At 54.4% G+C, this 17,456-nt stretch overlaps 1 protein-coding gene across 3 annotated transcripts in view; it reads left to right on the top strand.

Moving 5' to 3' along the window:
* The window catches only part of CTNNBIP1 (catenin beta interacting protein 1), a 47,841-nt gene extending 36,181 nt beyond the window's left edge, over window positions 1-11,660 (top strand). For all 3 annotated transcript variants that reach the window (XM_077151384.1, XM_077151381.1, XM_077151383.1), the window contains one exon: window positions 9,388-11,660. In XM_077151384.1, the coding sequence (XP_077007499.1) occupies window positions 9,388-9,446 (59 nt within the window). In that variant the 3' untranslated portion in view covers window positions 9,447-11,660. The remainder of the gene's footprint in view (window positions 1-9,387) is intronic.
* The last annotated feature ends 5,796 nt before the right edge of the window (window positions 11,661-17,456 follow it).

Below are 17,456 nucleotides of genomic sequence, written 5' to 3' on the forward strand. Positions count from 1 at the left end.
GAAAGGCAGAAAGCTCTAGAATGAGTTTACTCTGAAGGCAGCAGGGGTTACCACTGGCTACCGGAAGCACGGCCAGGGCGGAGGGATGATGGCATGAAGGTTACAGCAATTTCCAGGTGAGACAGTGGGGACCCAGCTCAGAGGAGGATTGTGTTGGGACACCTAGGACCAAGGCCACAGGCAGCTGGACAGGCGAGGCGGTTCAGGGCCGTGTGGAGGAGACACACAGCACCTGCTCTGAGAAGCCAGTGTGGGAAGTTGGGGGTTCTACGTGGGAGGGGCCTGTGGGTATCCAGGCAGGTGGAAGTTCAGGTGCAGGTGGGGAGCAGGTAGATTAATGTGGGCAAGGGGTAGAGATTGTCCAGAACGCAGGCAGAGTGAGGGGAAGGCCCTCGTGAGGATGTGGTGACCAGAGATGGGGGGGGGGTTGGTCAGCAAGGTCACCGTGGGGGTCCTCTGGGTTGGCAACGAAGAGGTCACTGGTGACCTTTACCATACATTTTTTTGCAGAATCCTAGGCTGAAAGCCAGATTGCTGGAGGCCAAAGAATGACTGGGCAGAGAGGAAATGGAGGTTGTGGGGACAGACACCTCTCTCAAAATACCAGCCAAGAAGGAACAACAGCAGGAGTGGGGTGGTGGGGGTACTGCAAGGGACAGTCTGTGACCTCGAGTTCTCTGAGCCTGGTCTGCAGACCACTGCATCTGAATCCCTCAGGGTACTTGTGACACATGTAGAACCTCAGGCCCTGCCCCAGCCCCACTGAATCTGAATGCCTGCCGGTGGAGCCTGGGAATCTTCATTTTAAACAAGCACCCAAGATGATGAGAATGAACCAGGACTTTAGGTGGCCTGATCCCAGCCACTCCCCGCAGAGTCTGCCCCTTCTCCCACACAGTCACTCACTCTGGTCTGAGACCTTACATTTGGGAGGACCCAAGGATTTGAATGAGGAGAAGAAGTTCATCACCCAAGAAACCAACCACACAAAGGCGATGTGCATGTGTTGTGCTTGGTGGAGGTGAGAAGATGGGGTGGGGGGTGTAATTGAGGCCCAAGTTGTGGCGGTGGGAGATGTTCTGGTGCCTCGTGCTTCTCAACATGCTTCAACATCGCCCGGGGATTGGTTAGATCTGTTAGATGGCCAGTTCATCACATCTCGCTCATGAGATGTACGGTGACCTCCCTGGGTCAGGCCAGAATCCCAGCTGCTAGATCTTGTACCAGTGGGAGCACATGTTCTGATGTCCTCACCCTCCAGGAAGCTTGGGGAAGGCCTCAGCATGGAGAGGGTAGGGGTCTCAGCCCACGGGCAGACAGTAGTAGCTGCCACGGCCCCACAGCCCACGCCCAGGCACTGCAGCCTCCTGTGCTTGGTGATAGCAGTTGTCAGCCTGGAGCCCAGCTGGCGCCACCAAGCCTGATTCCTCTTTTGCTTCTGAGACCTCGGTGCATTGGTGGCTGCTGTCCCCATAGCAACCAGAGTGTCATGCTGTCTCTGGGTAAGAGCCATCCCTGGGAGACCTCGGGCCTTCAGAGCTGAGATGTACGGAACCCCCTGGGCTCCTCACCCGAGGCTACTCAGGGCAGTGCTTGCTACCCAGTGGTCTGGGGATGTCTCAGAGGAGGCCCCATCCTTGTGGGTGCCTGTGCCTCGAACCCAGGGGATGCTTTACCTGTGGAGGAGGTTGCTTTGCGGCCGTGCTGCTGGCTTATTTCTCCAAAGCTGGTGGCTGGGCCATGACAGCGTGGGGTCCCCAGGTAGCTGACGCCAGTTGATGTTGAGCTCGTGGCGGGCAGAGGAAGTACCGCAACCCAAAGCCACAGGGTCTGACGGGCACCGCGTCCAGAATGGGAGTCATCCTGACCTGTTAAGCCTGCGGTCGTGTTTCCTCACTGGCCTGGGCGTCTAGGTACATCGGGCCCCTGGGTGCCTTTGAGGCACTTAGCAGACGTTAACTCCCTATACTGCGGGTGAGCTGGAAAGTGCATGGGCCTCTAGAGTCCTGGGCCTTCGGGAATGTATTTCTGAGTTTGCAGGCCCCATTCGTTTCCTCTCAAGGGAAGGTTAAGGTGTTCAAGAGGTCACAGGGTGCCTGAACCAAAGAGGGAGTGTCGGATTTTGCAGTATCCTGGACGCTCCACCCAGGGAGGTGCAGGGATCATGGAGGGGCTGCCGGGGCTGACAGAGGCTCCATGACCCAGAGTGCTGTGGTCTGAGGGTCTGGACTCGGAGGAGTCTCGGGACCAAGTCAGCCCGCTTGGTGCCCTTCCCCGTGGCAGCTGCTCTCCCTGAAGCCCCCGTTTTCCCAGGGACTTCTGCAGGATGTGCCTGGGTCTGTGGGGCCCCTGCCTGCAGCCTGTGGGAGCTGGACCAGTTGTTGTTCTTGTTGTTTTGAGCATGCCTCCGTTTCTTGGGTAGGTTTGCCCTCAGTGCTGTTTCCTCTTTCCTCCCAGGCCATCTTTGAGCACCAGCTCTGAGCTGGACTTTGCAGCCCCCAGCCCGACCCTGTGACTGGCCCCTGTCGTGAGCCAGGGTTCCAGACGGGGCTGTGTCATTCCCCTGAGAAAGCCAAGAACCGGGGCACCGGGCGAGTGCTGGGTCGGCTGGGCCTGTGCTGGGCTTTAAGTGCTGGTCTGTGACTCGTCCTGCGCCGCAGACAGACCAGTGCCCCATTGTCCGTCTCCCGGCCCCGGCGAGGGGCCAGTTTCCCTTTCCTAAGCTCCTGCGTGTTTGTCATTTTTCTCTTCCCAATCACTTGACTGGGCTCTGTTAAAGGGGCAAATCTTGGATTGGGCGTGGGACTGGAGAGCCACTGGGCGTCCTGCCCAGGTTCGGAGAATGGTGCCCTCACCAGTGCCTTGGACCTGCTTCCCCCTGTGCCAGGCAAGGGGTGGGGGACAGGGAAGCTGGGGGACAGGGCTCCAGGCCACGGTGGGGTGGGGGCTCCAGGGGAGGGAGGGTCCGGGCCAGGGGCTAGGTAGAGGGTAGGGCACCAGGGTGGGCCTCGGCAGGTGCAAGGATGCTGGGGTGGGGAGTGGATGGGGTGTTCCTCTCAGCTGGGCCTTGAGTTTTCAAGGCAGCTGGGGCTGCTGTGATGTTTTATTTGTTTTCATCTTGGTCTTAGTTCCCTTCTGACCGGGATGCACGGTTTGGTCTGGTCTCTACCAGGCTCCGGGGCTCTGGTGAGTGGGAAGAAAAGGAAAGGGAGCAGCCGAGGTGACAGTGTGGCCGCTTCTGCCCCAGATTCACTGAGCTCCTTGCCCTCTCTGAGCTCCAGCCCCTCGTCAAGCAAACAAGGATCCATCCACTCACTTATTCTGCAATATTTATGACTCCCACTGTGTTCCAGGAACTTTCTAGGTACAGTGAACATGTCAGCAAATAAGACCGAGTCGTGACCTCACAGAACTCACAAAGGCCATTTCACCGCAGGGGGTGCCGAGGGCACTGAGGAAGGCTAGAGCTGCCTGAGGGTCGGGCACCAGGGTGCCCTTTTAGACACTGTGGTCAGGGAGGGCCTCCCGAGGGGGATGGCGTGTGCACAGAGACCAGGGTGAAGTGCAGGAGCTGTGGGATGAACTTGGGAAGAGCAATGGAGCAGAGGAGACGCCCAGCGCGAGGTGCAAGCTGCTCATCCCTGGAAGTGGCGGGGAGGCCCGTGCGGTGGGGCAGCGGCGGGGCCCGAGGCATGATGTCCCAGGGCTCGTGGGCTGTGCAGAGCTGGGAGTTTACTTTGAATGTGACAAGAACGCTGGCAATAAGAAGTCCTGGGGGGGTGGGTGGTGTTGAACAAAGACGTGATAGAATCGAACTTACATTTGTAAAACCCTCTCTCTGTCTCTCTCTCTCTGGCAGCTAAGTGGAGAATGGACCACTGGGGGCTCGAGTGGGGAGACCAGGGAAGAGGCTGCCGCCTGAGTCCAGTGCAAGGCCGCTGCAGCCTGGGCCGGTAGCAGGGGAGATGGTGCCGTGCCGGGATGTATTCCATAAGTAGATTTGCCCCAGTGGGTTGTTTGTGGACTGTGGGTGAGGGAAGGGAGGGGTTAATGCCAGGGGTTATGGCCTGAGCAGCCAGAGGGTGGAGGTGCCATTGGCTGAGCTGGAGAGGCTGGGGGTGGGGGGAGGGAGCAGGCTTGGGATGGGGCGGTGGGGAGGAGAATCAAGCTTTTGTCCTAGATATGCTGAGTCTGGGGTGCCTGAGCTGGCAGAGATGTCCGCTGGGCAGTTGGATGTTCAGGTCTGGAATTCTGGGGACAGACTGGTACTGGAAAGTCAGATTTGGGAGTGGTCAGCCTAAGGATGGTTTGAAGCCAGGCGACTGGATGAGATTACCTGGGGAGTGAGTGTGGGAATCTACACTGTAGATGAAAAAGAGAAGAGAGTCTAGGCTTGAGCCCTGGGGCCTCTAAACATATAGAGATTAGGGAAGGCAGGGGGTCCAGCAGAGGAGACCTGGAAGGAGTGGGAACAGGAAAGCAGCTGGCTGGGAGACCGGCTGCTGCCTGCTGCTCCGGGGCCTAAACAAGAATAGTCTGTGGCTCCCCTGGCCTGAGATGAGTTAGAGGCCTGGAGCCTTTCTTCTGGAAAAGAGGACTTTGTGACTAGTGTTGGGGACAGGGGCTGGAGGCTGGCTTCACACCCTCAGGCCCTGTCCACCAGGAGCTTAGGGGGTGTCTCTGGAGGCTTTACCTTTTGTTCCTCAGCCAAGCTTCCCCAAGAGGCCCACCCTTAGGTATTTAGACAGATTTGAACGAGTGGCTTAACATCAAGTTAAAGCAGCTTAATATGAGGACCTGCTACTTCCACCCTCACAACTTAAAGAGAAGGAAGTGTGCTGCAGGCTAGAAGCTCAGACCATTTGTTCACAACTCATGATTAAGTCTACAGTAAATGCTGTAGGTGTTGGTGAGTAAAGATAAAGAACTTGCAGGTGACCAGCTACCATTCTCTTTCCTCCCGGAAAAAATAAGTCATCATCATTTTCCTCCTGTGTAAATTGTACCATTCAGTGGTTTTTGGTATGTTCACAGAGTTGTGCATCCATCACCACATTCCATTTTAGAACATTTTCATCATCCCCAAAAAAGAAACCCTATACCCGTTAGCAGTCACTCCCCTTTTTCCCTGTCCCCAGTCCCTGACAACCTCTAATCTACTTTCTATCTCTATGGATTTGCCTGTTCTGGACATTTCATATAAACAGTGTCATAAAATATGTACCCTTTTGTAACTGGCTTCTTTCACTTAGCATAATGTTTTTCAGGGTCTTCCATGTTATAGTATGCATCAGTACTTTTCATTCCTTTTTATGACTAAATAATATTATATTATATGGAAATTCATTCAACAGTTGATGAATATTTTGGATTGTTTCCACTTAGGGGCTGTTATTAATGACGCTGCTATGGACATTGTGTGAATTTTGTGTGTGTATATATATATTTTTAAAATATTTTTATTATAAACAACGAACAAACATACAAACATTCTTGACGTACAAGCATTCTTGTCATGGTTACTCTCAGTGGCTCACAATTGTATGTATGTTTTTAATTCTCTGGGTATGCATATAAACTTTTATACAAACATCCATAGCAGCGTTAGAAGTGAAATTGCTGGGTCATATATTTAACTTTTAGGGGAACTGCCAAACTGTCTTCCAAAGCAGCTGCAACATTTTACATTCCCACCAGCAGTGAGTGGGGGTTCCATTTTCTCCACATTCTCACCAGCACTGCTTTGTTTGTCTTTTTTATTAAGGCCATTCTAGTGGGTATGAAGTGGTATCTCATTGTGGTTTTGATTTGCATTTCCCTAATGACTGATGATGTTGATCATATTTTCATGTGCTGATTGGCCTTTTGTATGTATATGTTCTTTGGAGAAATGTTTATCCTGATCATTCACCCATTTTTCAATAAGGTTTTTACTTTTTATTAATAAATTGTTAGAGTTCCTTATCTGAATACAATCCCACATCAGATATATATTTATAGATATTTTCTCCCATTTTGTGGGTTGTCTTTTCACTTTCTTGATGGTGTCCTTTGAGCACAAAAATTTTAAATGTTGTGGAAGTTTCAGTGTATTTATTTTTTCTTTGGTTGCTTGTGCTTTTTGTTGTTATATCTAAGAAACCACTTCCTAAGCAGAGATCATGAAAATTTACTTCTATGCTTTCTTCGAAGAATTTTAGAGCTTTTGCTCTTATATCTAGGTTGTTGATCCATTTTGAGTTATTTTTTGTGGATCTTGTGAGGTAGGAATTAACTTCATTCTTTTGTGTGTAGAGTCCTGGTGTCCAAGCACTGTTGGTGAAAAGGCTGTTCTTTCTGCTTTGAATTATCCTTGCACCTTGTTCAAAATCAATTGACCATAAGGGTGAGGGTTTATTTTTGAACAGTTCTATTCCATTTATCTCTAGGACTATCCTTAGGCCAGTACCAAGGTGTCTTATTTACTATACCTTTATATGGTTGTTTTTGAAATCTGGAAGTATTTTTTCTCCTACTTTCTTCTTTTTTTTTTTTTAAGATTGTTTTGGCTATTCTGGATCCCTCGCATTTCCTTTTACTGTGAAATTACCCTTGTCTTTTAATGTGTTGGAGTATATGAAACAGGAGAGACTGCTCAGCTTCTCCTCACTGTGCTTACCTGAGCAGGAGGGGACAAACGAAGCCCTGAGCCCAGTGTACCAGTGAAGAGGGGGAATCTTATCTGTACCGTGGGTGGGACATGGATTTGACAGCCCAGGGTGGCGGGCCTGCCAGCTTCTTTGCAGTGTCTTTCTGCCAGGGCCCTGAGCTAACAGGAGGATGTGAGTACACGAGGGAGCCACTGTGTACTGGCCTTTAGAGTGGGAGAACATGGGAAGCAACCTCTGAGGTCCCTCCTGCTCTAAAACTCTAACGCTAAGGAATTGGATTATGATAACTAATCCAGCAGTTTACCATCCCTATGAGGTATCTGGCACATATTTCATAGAGAAAAGAAGAAGGAAAATCAGCTCCTTGGCCAGAGGCCTGCCAGGTTCATGACCAGGCTCTCATCAAGTGATGCATAGGCCACCCTCAGGATGGGGATAGGTCAGAGAATATTCTGGAAGCATCTGCTCCTTCGTTGGCCCCAAAGGAAAACAGATCCCTGTTAGAAGAAACAGAACGGGCAGAGGCTGTGCATGCCCTTTCCACATAGACCCCCTCAGCAGCAGAGTGGGAGGCTCCATAAATGACAGCTCTGGGTCCCCAGACCAGCTGGCAGTGTGGGAAGATGGGACTCATGAAAACCCTTTTCTTTGGTGTCTTGTTAAATAGTCATTAGAGTCCCTGCATGACCTTAAGAAGTTTCTGCTTTGCCCACTCTCAGATCTCAGGGCCAAGTTCACACCCTGGGCAGATCACCCCATAGGGCCTGGGCAGTGGCCTCCAAGAGAGGCAGGCAGGCCCATGGCCCCCCTTCTCTCTGCCAACTACCGTTCCCTGCGGGCGGCAGCCAGTGCTATTTTTATGCCTGCAGCTTGCTGCAGAGGCCCAGTGTCCCATGAGAAAGCCCACGAGACAGGCAAGGAAAGAGGCGAGTGGGCAGCTGCTTTCCCAACCACCAAGGCATCCTTTGCTAACAACTCCCCACTTACACGGTCTCCTTCTGCCCCCATGATTAGGGAGCAGGGAGGAGCCCTTGGGAGAAGTCGGCATCTGCTAGGTAACCAACTCAGCTGCCATGCAGGGTTGAAGTAATACTGGATTCTGCAGTTCCTAGGAAAATTCTGCCTGCAGTGATATTGCATAGTCCAAGGAATAGGAAAGAACAGAATGTTCCCAAAAAGAGAGGATTATAGAACTTCCCAAGTGAAGGATCCCATCCCATTTGAGCTCCTTTCTGTAAACTGATTCCCCTTTTCAGAAATAGAGGTGGCTGCAGAGTCCCAGGAAGGCAGGGGGAAGGAGGTGACAAGTATTGAGATTAGTTTCCTCAGCAGCCCCTTGGCGCTGTCATGCCTCATTGAAGACGTGTTTTTATGCTGTGACATCTGGTAGTTGGTCCCTCTCTGCAGGCCCCCACGGCTGGGGGCTGCCTCCGCTCCTCTGCCTGGCAGACCAGTTAGTTCCGAGGTCAGTACAAGGCTGCCAGTGAGAGGGGAAGCCTCCGTGGTGTGGACAAAGCCATGCAGCACTGGGCTTCTGGGGAGTAGAACCCTACCCTGCACTACACAGGCCAGAGGTCCCTGTGCTCTCCCACATCGGCCTACCCTTGGGTGGCCTTTCTTGGCTCTGCTGCCCCGATTCTCCCCCTCCTGGGCAGCCCAGTTCTGACTGTCCGGGCACAATGAAGACCCACCCTTTAAAAGGGCAGGGTAGGTAGCAGGACCCAGGAAGGGCCAGGGGCAGGGAGGCAGGATGGGATCCCGCTGGTCACTTGCCTTCCCTGCAAGAGATCTGTGGCCACAATAGCTCCCTTCTTCCTGAGGAGCTTTGGTGAGGGTGGGGGCTGGTCAGCATTTTTGAGCCCTTCCCTCCTCCCTCCTGCTTCTATTGGCTGCCTGTCAGGGTCTGTCTTATGGAAAACAAGAGAAAGGAAGTAATTTCTGGTCCAGGTATTATGAATGCCTGGTCCAGGCATTATGAATGCCTGGACCAGAATCTCAAACTCAGGATTAAAAAAATAATAATTAAGATCGGGGGCATCATCTATCCCAAGAGCCAGGACAACCGCAGGCCTGGAAATGGACCTGGCCTTGTCCTTTGAACAGATACTGAGTTTGGGCAAAAGATCAGCTGGTCCAAAGAGGAAGGGCTATTGAAAATCATGAGTAAGATCCTCCAAACGGATCAAAACAAGTCTTCAGAAGAAAGGTGGTGGTCCCCGAGCCTCCCCCACCCTCCTCACCCCTGGCACCCAGTTTTATAACCTTAGAGCAAGGGATCAGAGCAGAGCTGGGTTCTGGGATCAGGAGACCCACGTCCTGGCCCAGGCCCACTTCCTATCTATGGAGCCCCAGTGTACCCCTGAGCCTTCCTCCTGCAGCCCTACAGCCTTACAGCCTTACACCTCTGCAGCCCTACAGCCCTGCAGCTCTACAGCCTTAACAGCCTTACACCCCTGGAGCCCTACAGCCTCACAGCCTTACACCCTTATGCCCCTGCAGCCCTACAGCCTTACAGCCTTATAACCCTGCACCCCTACAGCCCTACAGCCCTACAGCCCTACAGCAGGACTGCTGGCCATAGATGCCCCTAGTTGCCTTGACAGGCCATGCACTCAGGAATGCCCATGCCAGCGGTGGCCTGATGCTCCACCTGGGGATCCACGGCCTCCTTGCCTGATCCCTGATTCTAGCCAGATGCCAGAAGCCCTGTTCAGCAGTTCTTTCCCCTGGCCCACAGGTGCAGAGGACGTGGTGATGGCGTTTTCGAGGTCGGAGACAGAAGACCGGAGGCAGTAGCCGCAAGCCCATTCGACACCCCAGAAGGTGGCAAGAGCCCAGAGCTCTGTGTGGTCAGAGGCACCCCCTGCCCTCCTCACAACCCCCCATCTCACTGCCACTAGCGGGGCCAGTATCGGGGAGACACCAGTGATGCAATTACGATTGGCTTAAAGGGATGGACTCCATGATTGGCTACCGGAAGAAACCTTTTTATTTTTAAATCTCGACCAACAGAAACCTTTTATTTTTATTTCTGACTCATTTTTTTAAAAAACCTTTGCACCTCGGTATATGGCTTCCCAGGAAGCTCTCGAGCTCTGGTGCTTTATTTAGGTCATTTTTTAGGAATGTGAAGAGGTCTGATTGGCTGCTTAAACTGGAAATGGCTTTTGATTGGCTGGTTAATGGGAAACAGTTTTTTTTTTCTTTGATTGGCCGCAGGTGTTCTGGTGACATCAGTAGCTTCTCTATTTTGAATGCAGAAAACAGGGTTTGGGACATTGGTTGTTATATTTGACTTGGAAAAAAAGAAAGAAAGAAATCAAGTGTGCTTTGCAATATTTATTACACAAAGAGCTTGCTGCTTTTACATTTTTGTCTGTGTTTGAATTCGATTGGCCTTTGATTTGTGTGTTTGGTTTCCCATTGGCTCGCCCACCACTCCCGCTGCCATGCTGCTTGCAGCCCCTTGTGGGGGCCTGCAGGTCCACAAGGAGAGTGCATTTGCAGTAGTGAGCACACTTGGGTGCACAGCTGGAAAACAGCCCACTGGAGCTTAGTGTCATCCTGATCGAGCAGCCCAGAGCACAGAGGTGACCATTAGCTGGATCTATGTACACTCCTTCCTTGAGATGGTAAACAGTCAGTTCCCGTGGCGAGATGAAGTGGCTCAAGTGCCATCTGGCCTCTGCAGCCTGGCCCTGCTGTTGCAGAGGGGTGCTGCTAAGCTGGATGGCTCTGTCCTGGCGGCCTCCCTCTCTATCCTCCAGGCCACAATTGGGGGCATCTCCTATAAAGGGAAAGAGCTGCCTCTATCTGTGAGACCCCCAGTGGAGCAGAGGTCTCTGCCCGGGAGCTGGAAACACACATAAAAGCCCAAGTTTGGCTTGCAAGACCCCCAAGGCCTTTGGCCCCTGAAATTCCAGTGCCTGGCCTGCCTTGGGGCCATTGGAGTAGCAGAGTTCCACCACACTTGGGGCCCTTTGAGGCTTGTCTCCCTCACTGCACTGCCTGCACAAGGGTCTCTCTCCAAGTCAACCCATAAAGGACAGCATCATCACTTATTTATGGAGTGTCTCCTGGGACAACTGGGCCCCTGCTGGACAATCTCCACCAGGTTGGCTCTCTGCCAGGCCCCAGAAACACATTCCAGAGAAATTGAGGGGTGGGGCCAGGCCTAAAAGACAGTGTTAGCGTGGGACCCCAACCGTTCCTACCGGCCCCCTCACTCCCCTGGAGGGCAGCCCAGTCTCCTGGGTCACTCACAGGAGTAGGGGAGATGCAGAGAATTAGAAAGGCGGTGCCTCCACCTGCCCCAGCCGAAACAGAAGCGGAGGCCCCTTCCTTTCCCCCGGCACCTGGCTGGGAAAGGAAGATCTTTCTGCCTTCTCAGGGCTGAGGGCCGAGAGGCTGCAGCACATACTGGAGTGTGTGGGAGCCAAATGCCAGCACATCCTGGGCCCAAGCCCTGGGGATCCCAGGGGGTTCAGGCTGTGCTCCGAGCATCGTCAGCGCCCGGCCCAGAAGGAGGACTTGAGTGCCACCGCCGAGGCACTCTGCCCCCGTGACACACTGGTCTCTGGCACCATACAGGCCGTGGGTCATCAGGGGATGAGGACAGGGGAACAGCAGGGTCCTGATAGCACCTTCCTCCACGAGGGGCAGGTGTGTGTGCATGTGCATATGCAAGTGTGCACACACCCCCACTCCCAGTCCAGTGGCCTCTGGCCCAGTCCCTGGGGGAAAGTGGGTTTTTGTCAGTTTCTCTGTTCCCCCCCCATTGGTAACATCAAGGCCACGAGTGGCCCTTGGCAGGGGTCCGAATCCGGGGCATCTGTGTGCTTTCCCCGGCCTGGCCTCGCCAAGGTCATGGGCTCCCTCGCGTAACTTGATGACACTGAGATGTCTCATCTTCTGAAGAGGAAAAGTGAGAGTGTTGCTGTGGCTTCATATTTCAACTAAAAGTCTGTCTGTTGGAGAGAGAAATTCATAATAAAGATCTTTACTAGCTTAGTGTGTAGGCTGAGTGATTTCTCCCATGGAGCTGGGTGGGCTTCTTCATCTCTCCCCACCACTCGGTATCTGCTGCCGGGCCCTTCGTCCCCAAGGAGGTGCAGCAGGGAGCAATGGAAACCCTGAATTGGATAAATGTCTGTGATCTGGGGAGGCCCTGGGAGTTGGGGAGAATTCCCACATCTGCTGAGCCAGGCTAACGGGTGTTTAGGAGGATTGGGTTCCCCCTTTTGTCCTGGAGATTCCAAATATCCCATAAGAGACTGAGGTTAGTAAACCTCCGAGGGGACCCCACCCCTCCGTGCTTCAGAGACGCCAGGGACCTGCATGGGTGTGGGGACCTGGCCATCACAGCACCCCAGCACCCTTAGGGGACGGCAGTGGCCTTGGAGTGCTTGTTAGAGAAGTCCAAACAGAACATCCGTCCCTTCCATCGTCCTGGGGGTAAAGGTGTATTGGTGTCCAGCCATATCAATAGTCAAGTTTGGAAGCTGAACTCATTTCTTCTCTAGGAATTTTTGCCTTGGGAGCGTTTTCTGGAACTTTTAATTTCCTCCCTTCCTAATCCCATTTGAGACCTTGAGTTTCTCGCTGTTCACGTGGACTCATTACTGCAAAGAGTTGCACCAGGGTCTGTTTCCAGGGAGTTTGTAGACTCTGGAGGCAGCGCACTGCATCACTGACTGTTGGTGTAGGAGGAGGTATTGGAGGCCACCCTGCACCCCCCCAGGGCGGCTGTGAGTCCCCTCTGGAACTTCTCTGAAAAGGGCTTGTCTAGACTTTGCTTGAACACCCCTTGAGAGCTTGGAACTCACTGCCCACAAGTCAGACCGTTTCATCTCCAGGTAACTTACTGATCATCCTTATTGGAGTTGGTCTGCCTTTGTAACTTCCCTGTCCTGGAAAATTGGCGGTCTCTGAAAGGCCAAAAAGACAGCTGTTAGCCAAGACTCACATGGAGACACATGTTTCAGGGCCTCCCAGAGTAGTTAAGGGACTCCTAGGCGAGGCTGTGGAGCAGAGGGCCCTGGTAGCAGCTGCCCCACCCCCAGCAGAGAGCAGGGAACTGGAGCCAGGAGGGAGGGGGAGCCCCCCCACCCCCCACCCCGGGCTGTATAACCCTTTGGTTCTCTAATGGAAATTAGGCCCTGTGAGATGAATCTGGGGATATGCCACAGGCCAGAGGCGAAGGGGAAGCATTTGGGGGCTGCGGGCTGGGTCTCTGAGGGTCCCTTAGCCCACACAGAAGGTAGCCTTTGGGGACCACTTTCCTGGGTTACAGGGGGACGTGTCCAGGAACGACCCCAACAGGCAGCACTGGGGCTGGTGGGGACAGAGCTAGCGGGGTCAGGCCGAGCCTGGGAGCCGAGTGCCCTGTGTTTTACTGGTGTTTCTCTAGCCTGGGGGAAGGGCAGCTGAGAATAAAGGAAGTGCTTCTTCTCTCTTCTCCGCAGGTGAAGGGCCTCTGCGGAGCCTTTGAACAGGGCCCTTTGTGGGAGGGAAAACAATTGTCTCCATGGCTCCTGGTTCAGTGGGGGACAGGAGCCAACTTCCGGGAGGGGAGCTCTGTGGTGCCCTGAAGGACCTCCCACCTGTCCTTCCTGAGTGGGCTGGCCCCCTCTTTCCTACCAGGCCATGAAATAGAGCCAGATTCACCTGCGGGCACATTTGGGAAACCCTGCACTGTCCAATGAAGGATCTCTCTGTTCTGGGCCAACCACTGTGTGTTTAGGAGGTTTGGGGGTGGAAGGGGTTCCGTGCAGCTAGTGCTGATTTAAAGAAAGGCCAATGCAATGTTTTTCCAGTGCCAGTGTCTGGTCTTCATTGTTCGACCTAGGGACTGTCCCAATCATTGATGGCGGGGTCGCCCAGGGACCTGCCAAGTTCAGGAGCAATGTTGACCCTGATGCTGAGCCAGCCCCTGCCGGCTGACCCCTGCCTGGGCCTCTTCCTGAGTCCCCAGGGAAGGTGGATTGCAGCACGCAGCAGGTGGCAGCTCCTATTTGCACACCTGTGGGAGCCCCTCCCATCCCTGCACTGCCCCGGGAGGGCGCCTAAGCCTCCTGGTCCTCCTGCTCCCGGGGAAGGTGGGTCTTCACAAGCATCTCTCACCTGGGGGCCTTCCAGGTCTGACGTGGTTAAACTCTCTCTGCTTAAGGTCTCTCTGCGTGACCTGTGTGCAGGTGTACAGCGCTTTATATGTCTTCAGTTGTGTATGCAGTGATTATATTCTCCTCATTGTGCAGATGAGGACAGAGGGCTTACACCACTCGCTATAAGGCAGCATGATTCGGCCAGAATTGGAACCCGGGTTGTCTGACCCCAGAGTCCATGCTTGTGGCCACGTCCAGCTCTGACAGGGGAGGGGCCGGGCTCGCGGGGGGGGCGAGTAGGGGAGAATAAATCCTGAGTGAGTTGCCCAGTGGAAGCTCCTTCACCTCCAGGCAGCCACATCCTCCGGCCAACGGCTGGGAGGAGCCTGGAGTTCACTCTGCTCTCCAAGTCCTTGATAGGAGATGTTTAGAAATATTTTGTCAGCATATATAAAAATATATGCTGGATCCTTGGGCCAGTTCTCACGTCCAGGCCAAAGCCTCTGGGTGGGACTGGTCTCCCACCCACTCACAGGCCCCCACAGCTCCCCGGAGCAGTCCATCCTAACTCCTGCTTCTCACTCCTTCCTCGTGCCTCTGATGCCTGACTCGCAGACCCAGTGGTTCACCCCCAAGCTAAGCTGGTTTTTCTAGAACAAGTTCCTCTTCCACTTGGCCCCTGCCCTGTCCCTTCCACACCTCTTGGCATCTGGCAATCCAGCCTTGAAGTGCACCTGTCCCCAAGTGAGGTTAGGTAGAGAGAAAAGTATTTGGGGCCCAAAGGCTAGGGTTTTTTTGGAGCCCTCCCTTGCCCTTGATTTCTGTGGTCTTGGGCAGGTCTCAGCCTTATTTTTCCTTGTCTGAAAAATGGGAATAATAAAAAATAATATGGGAATAATAAAACCCAACATAGCTCTTTCTGGGATTGTACCTTTGACAAACTCTATACAACAGCACTTTGGTCCTAATAAAGCCCCACACAAACATTATTCTCTTTTGACCTCAGTTTATGCTATGTAATCCCAGAGTATAAGTCTGTGTCCATATAGTTGGGGCCTGGGGAGACATCCTGGTTTAGAGAGAGAACGGCAGGGGGAGGCTGCCGAGACCCAAGCCTAGGCTCGGAACAAATTACCTACCTTACGGAGGAAATGGAAAAGAATGTCTGCCCCATAAGGCAGTTATGAGAAATAATGAGATAACGCCCATGACAAGCTTGGCGACCGGTGCACAGTAGGTGGTCAGGACTCATTTCTCATTAAGCCGTGCCGAGCAAGGGCTTAGGTGCCGCTCTTGGGGCATGGGCAGGAGTGCGGCCCCGGGTCCAATGAGGTGCTTATTAGTGCTTTTTTGATGAGGATGAAAGAGCTGAGATGATCGCTTGGTAGAAGCAGAGGCAAGAGCTGCCTCCTGCCCACCCACCCCCAGCTCTACCTGGGAACCCCGCCCTCTGCTAAGCAGCTTTGCCAAGGGGGCAGGCGTTAATTGGCGCCAGTCCCTGAGCCTAGCCCAGAACCTTCCAAGCCGAGGTGAGGTCCTGGATGGGCTCTGTCCCTGCGTACAGGCAGGGAAGGAACTCCGAGGGGCAGGGGTCCTGTCCTCCACGGCTGCCTGCTAGCTTCGTGTTTAAACTCCAAATAGAATTGGAGCCAGCCAGGGAAGGGGATAAAATTAAATCCTGGATCCTAATCAAGTAGTTAAAAAAAAAACACAAAAAAATCATTGCAGCCAGAAGCTGCTTCCGCACTGCAGCCTGCTTGGCTGCTTCAGCACACACCCAGGGAGGAGGAGGAGGAGGAGGAGGCTGTGTCCTCTCCATCCCCTGCCTGCCCTTCCTCTGCCCACCCTTCCCAGGTGCCCTATGGGACGTGGGGAGCTGGGACAAAGCCCCCCGCCACCTCGGGAGTGCTGCTAAGGAGAGAGGCCCGAGGCTAGCCCAAGGAGGCCGGTCCTAGATTCTGGGCTCTGAAGTCACACAGACCTGGGTTTGAATCCAGGTGCAGCCACTTACCCGCTGTGTCATGGTGACCAAGTCACTCTGCGTCCCTGAGCCTCTGTTTCCTAATCTGGAATATGGCATCTACCTCATGGGCTGCCTGGATTCAATATGTCAGTGCCAGCAGGGGGTGGCCAAGGGTTGGGGGGGGCTCCTACCTGGGGTTGAGGTAAGAATAGACTGCCTTGTCTGGAGGGAATTTCTGAACAATACAGTTGACTAAAAGTCCGGTCAGTTTTTATGGCCTCCATTCACTGGCAACTCTAACCACGGGGATGGAGAGGGGGCTGCCTGGACAGCTTCTCAACCTCTGAGCTCCCTTTAGGCAGGGGGGCGGGCTGTTGAGCCCCTCCTCTCCTGGGTGGGTGGGGCAGGGTGGGAAGGGGAGGGGAGGGGAGGGTGGGTCAGCAAGGTGGGTGGGGGTCGTGAGTATGGGAGACCCAGGCTCCCCCCACTCTGTGCGAGGGGCGGCGGTGGGTGGGGGGTGGGGGTGGGGTCTCCTGGCCCTGGCCTGGCTTGGCGCCAGCCCCTGCACCCTCCCAGCCTTGGTGCACCATCTGCAGGGTGGAGTTGCGCCCCGGGGCCCTGGCTGCACCCTGGCCTGCACCTGGCAGAGCCTGGGGGCCAGAGAAGGGAGGCTGAGGTGTGCCTTGGCAAGGGAGCGAGGAAGCTGAGGGAAGAAACAATGAGGTGGTAAAAATAGCCCTTTGTTTACCACATGCTGCACATCCTTGTGTGTCCTTGTGAGAAAGACAAACAGCGACCACCCTGAGGAGGTCCAGCCAGAGCCACAAGCCCTGCCTGCTGGAGGGAGCTGGGCTGTGGCGGGGGTGGGGGGGGGATTGGGGGTGGTGGGGGGGCAGGCTGAGGTCAGGTGTGGCGTCCTGGGCCTCTGGTTTCCACCAGGTTAGCCCAGGCTGGGCCCCACCGGCCTGCAGTGACCACTCCCAGGAGGCCTTCTCTGGCTGCCACTTTGCAGTCTCAAAGGACTCTGACACCTCCCCCCAGCCCCAGGAGGCTGGGGGTGCGGGAAAGAAGATGGGAGAGGGAGATTGAGGGGGTGGTAGCGGAGGAGAGAGGGTGGAAGGGGAAGTAGGAGATGGGGAGGATGGGGAGGAGGAGGAGGGAGGGAGGAGGTTGGGGAAGCGGGAGGTGCCCACCCCCCCACCCCCGTCAGCCCACATTGCTCCTGCCTGGCTTGCCCTGAATTTGTTGTGGGGTGCTGCAGCATCACAGGGGAGTCTGCACCCCAAGCCTGCAGCCACAGTGATCTATGAACTTTTCTTTGCCTAAAGCACACCCCTACCCCATCCGGAAGGACTAAGTTGCAGAGAAGCCATGACCAGGAACCTGCAGCGCCCCCCCCACCCCCCCCACCGGTGGCCTTCTGGAACCTTCCCAGCTCTCACAGACACTCCCAACTCCAGCAGTGGGTTTCAGAGGTGTGAGCCATCTGGCCGGCACCCAAGACTTCGCCCCAGACTCCTTGAGAGTGAACCTCTGCCAGCCCGGGCCCCTCGGCCCCAGTCAGGAGGCATCAGCTGAGGACAACTGGGTGCTGGGCTGGGGGAAGCCCCGGACCGGACATGGCCACTGGGGGCGCTTGTGGGAAGGGGAGCAGCCCTCACCCTGAGGAGGCCCCGTGGCACAGGCAGACCCGGGCTTGTTTGCAGGGACCCAATGCAGTGAGGGGGTCCTTGAGGCTCC

The sequence above is a fragment of the Tamandua tetradactyla genome, chromosome 2 (genome assembly GCF_023851605.1).
Source record: "Tamandua tetradactyla isolate mTamTet1 chromosome 2, mTamTet1.pri, whole genome shotgun sequence".
NCBI classification, from domain to species: domain Eukaryota; kingdom Metazoa; phylum Chordata; class Mammalia; order Pilosa; family Myrmecophagidae; genus Tamandua; species Tamandua tetradactyla.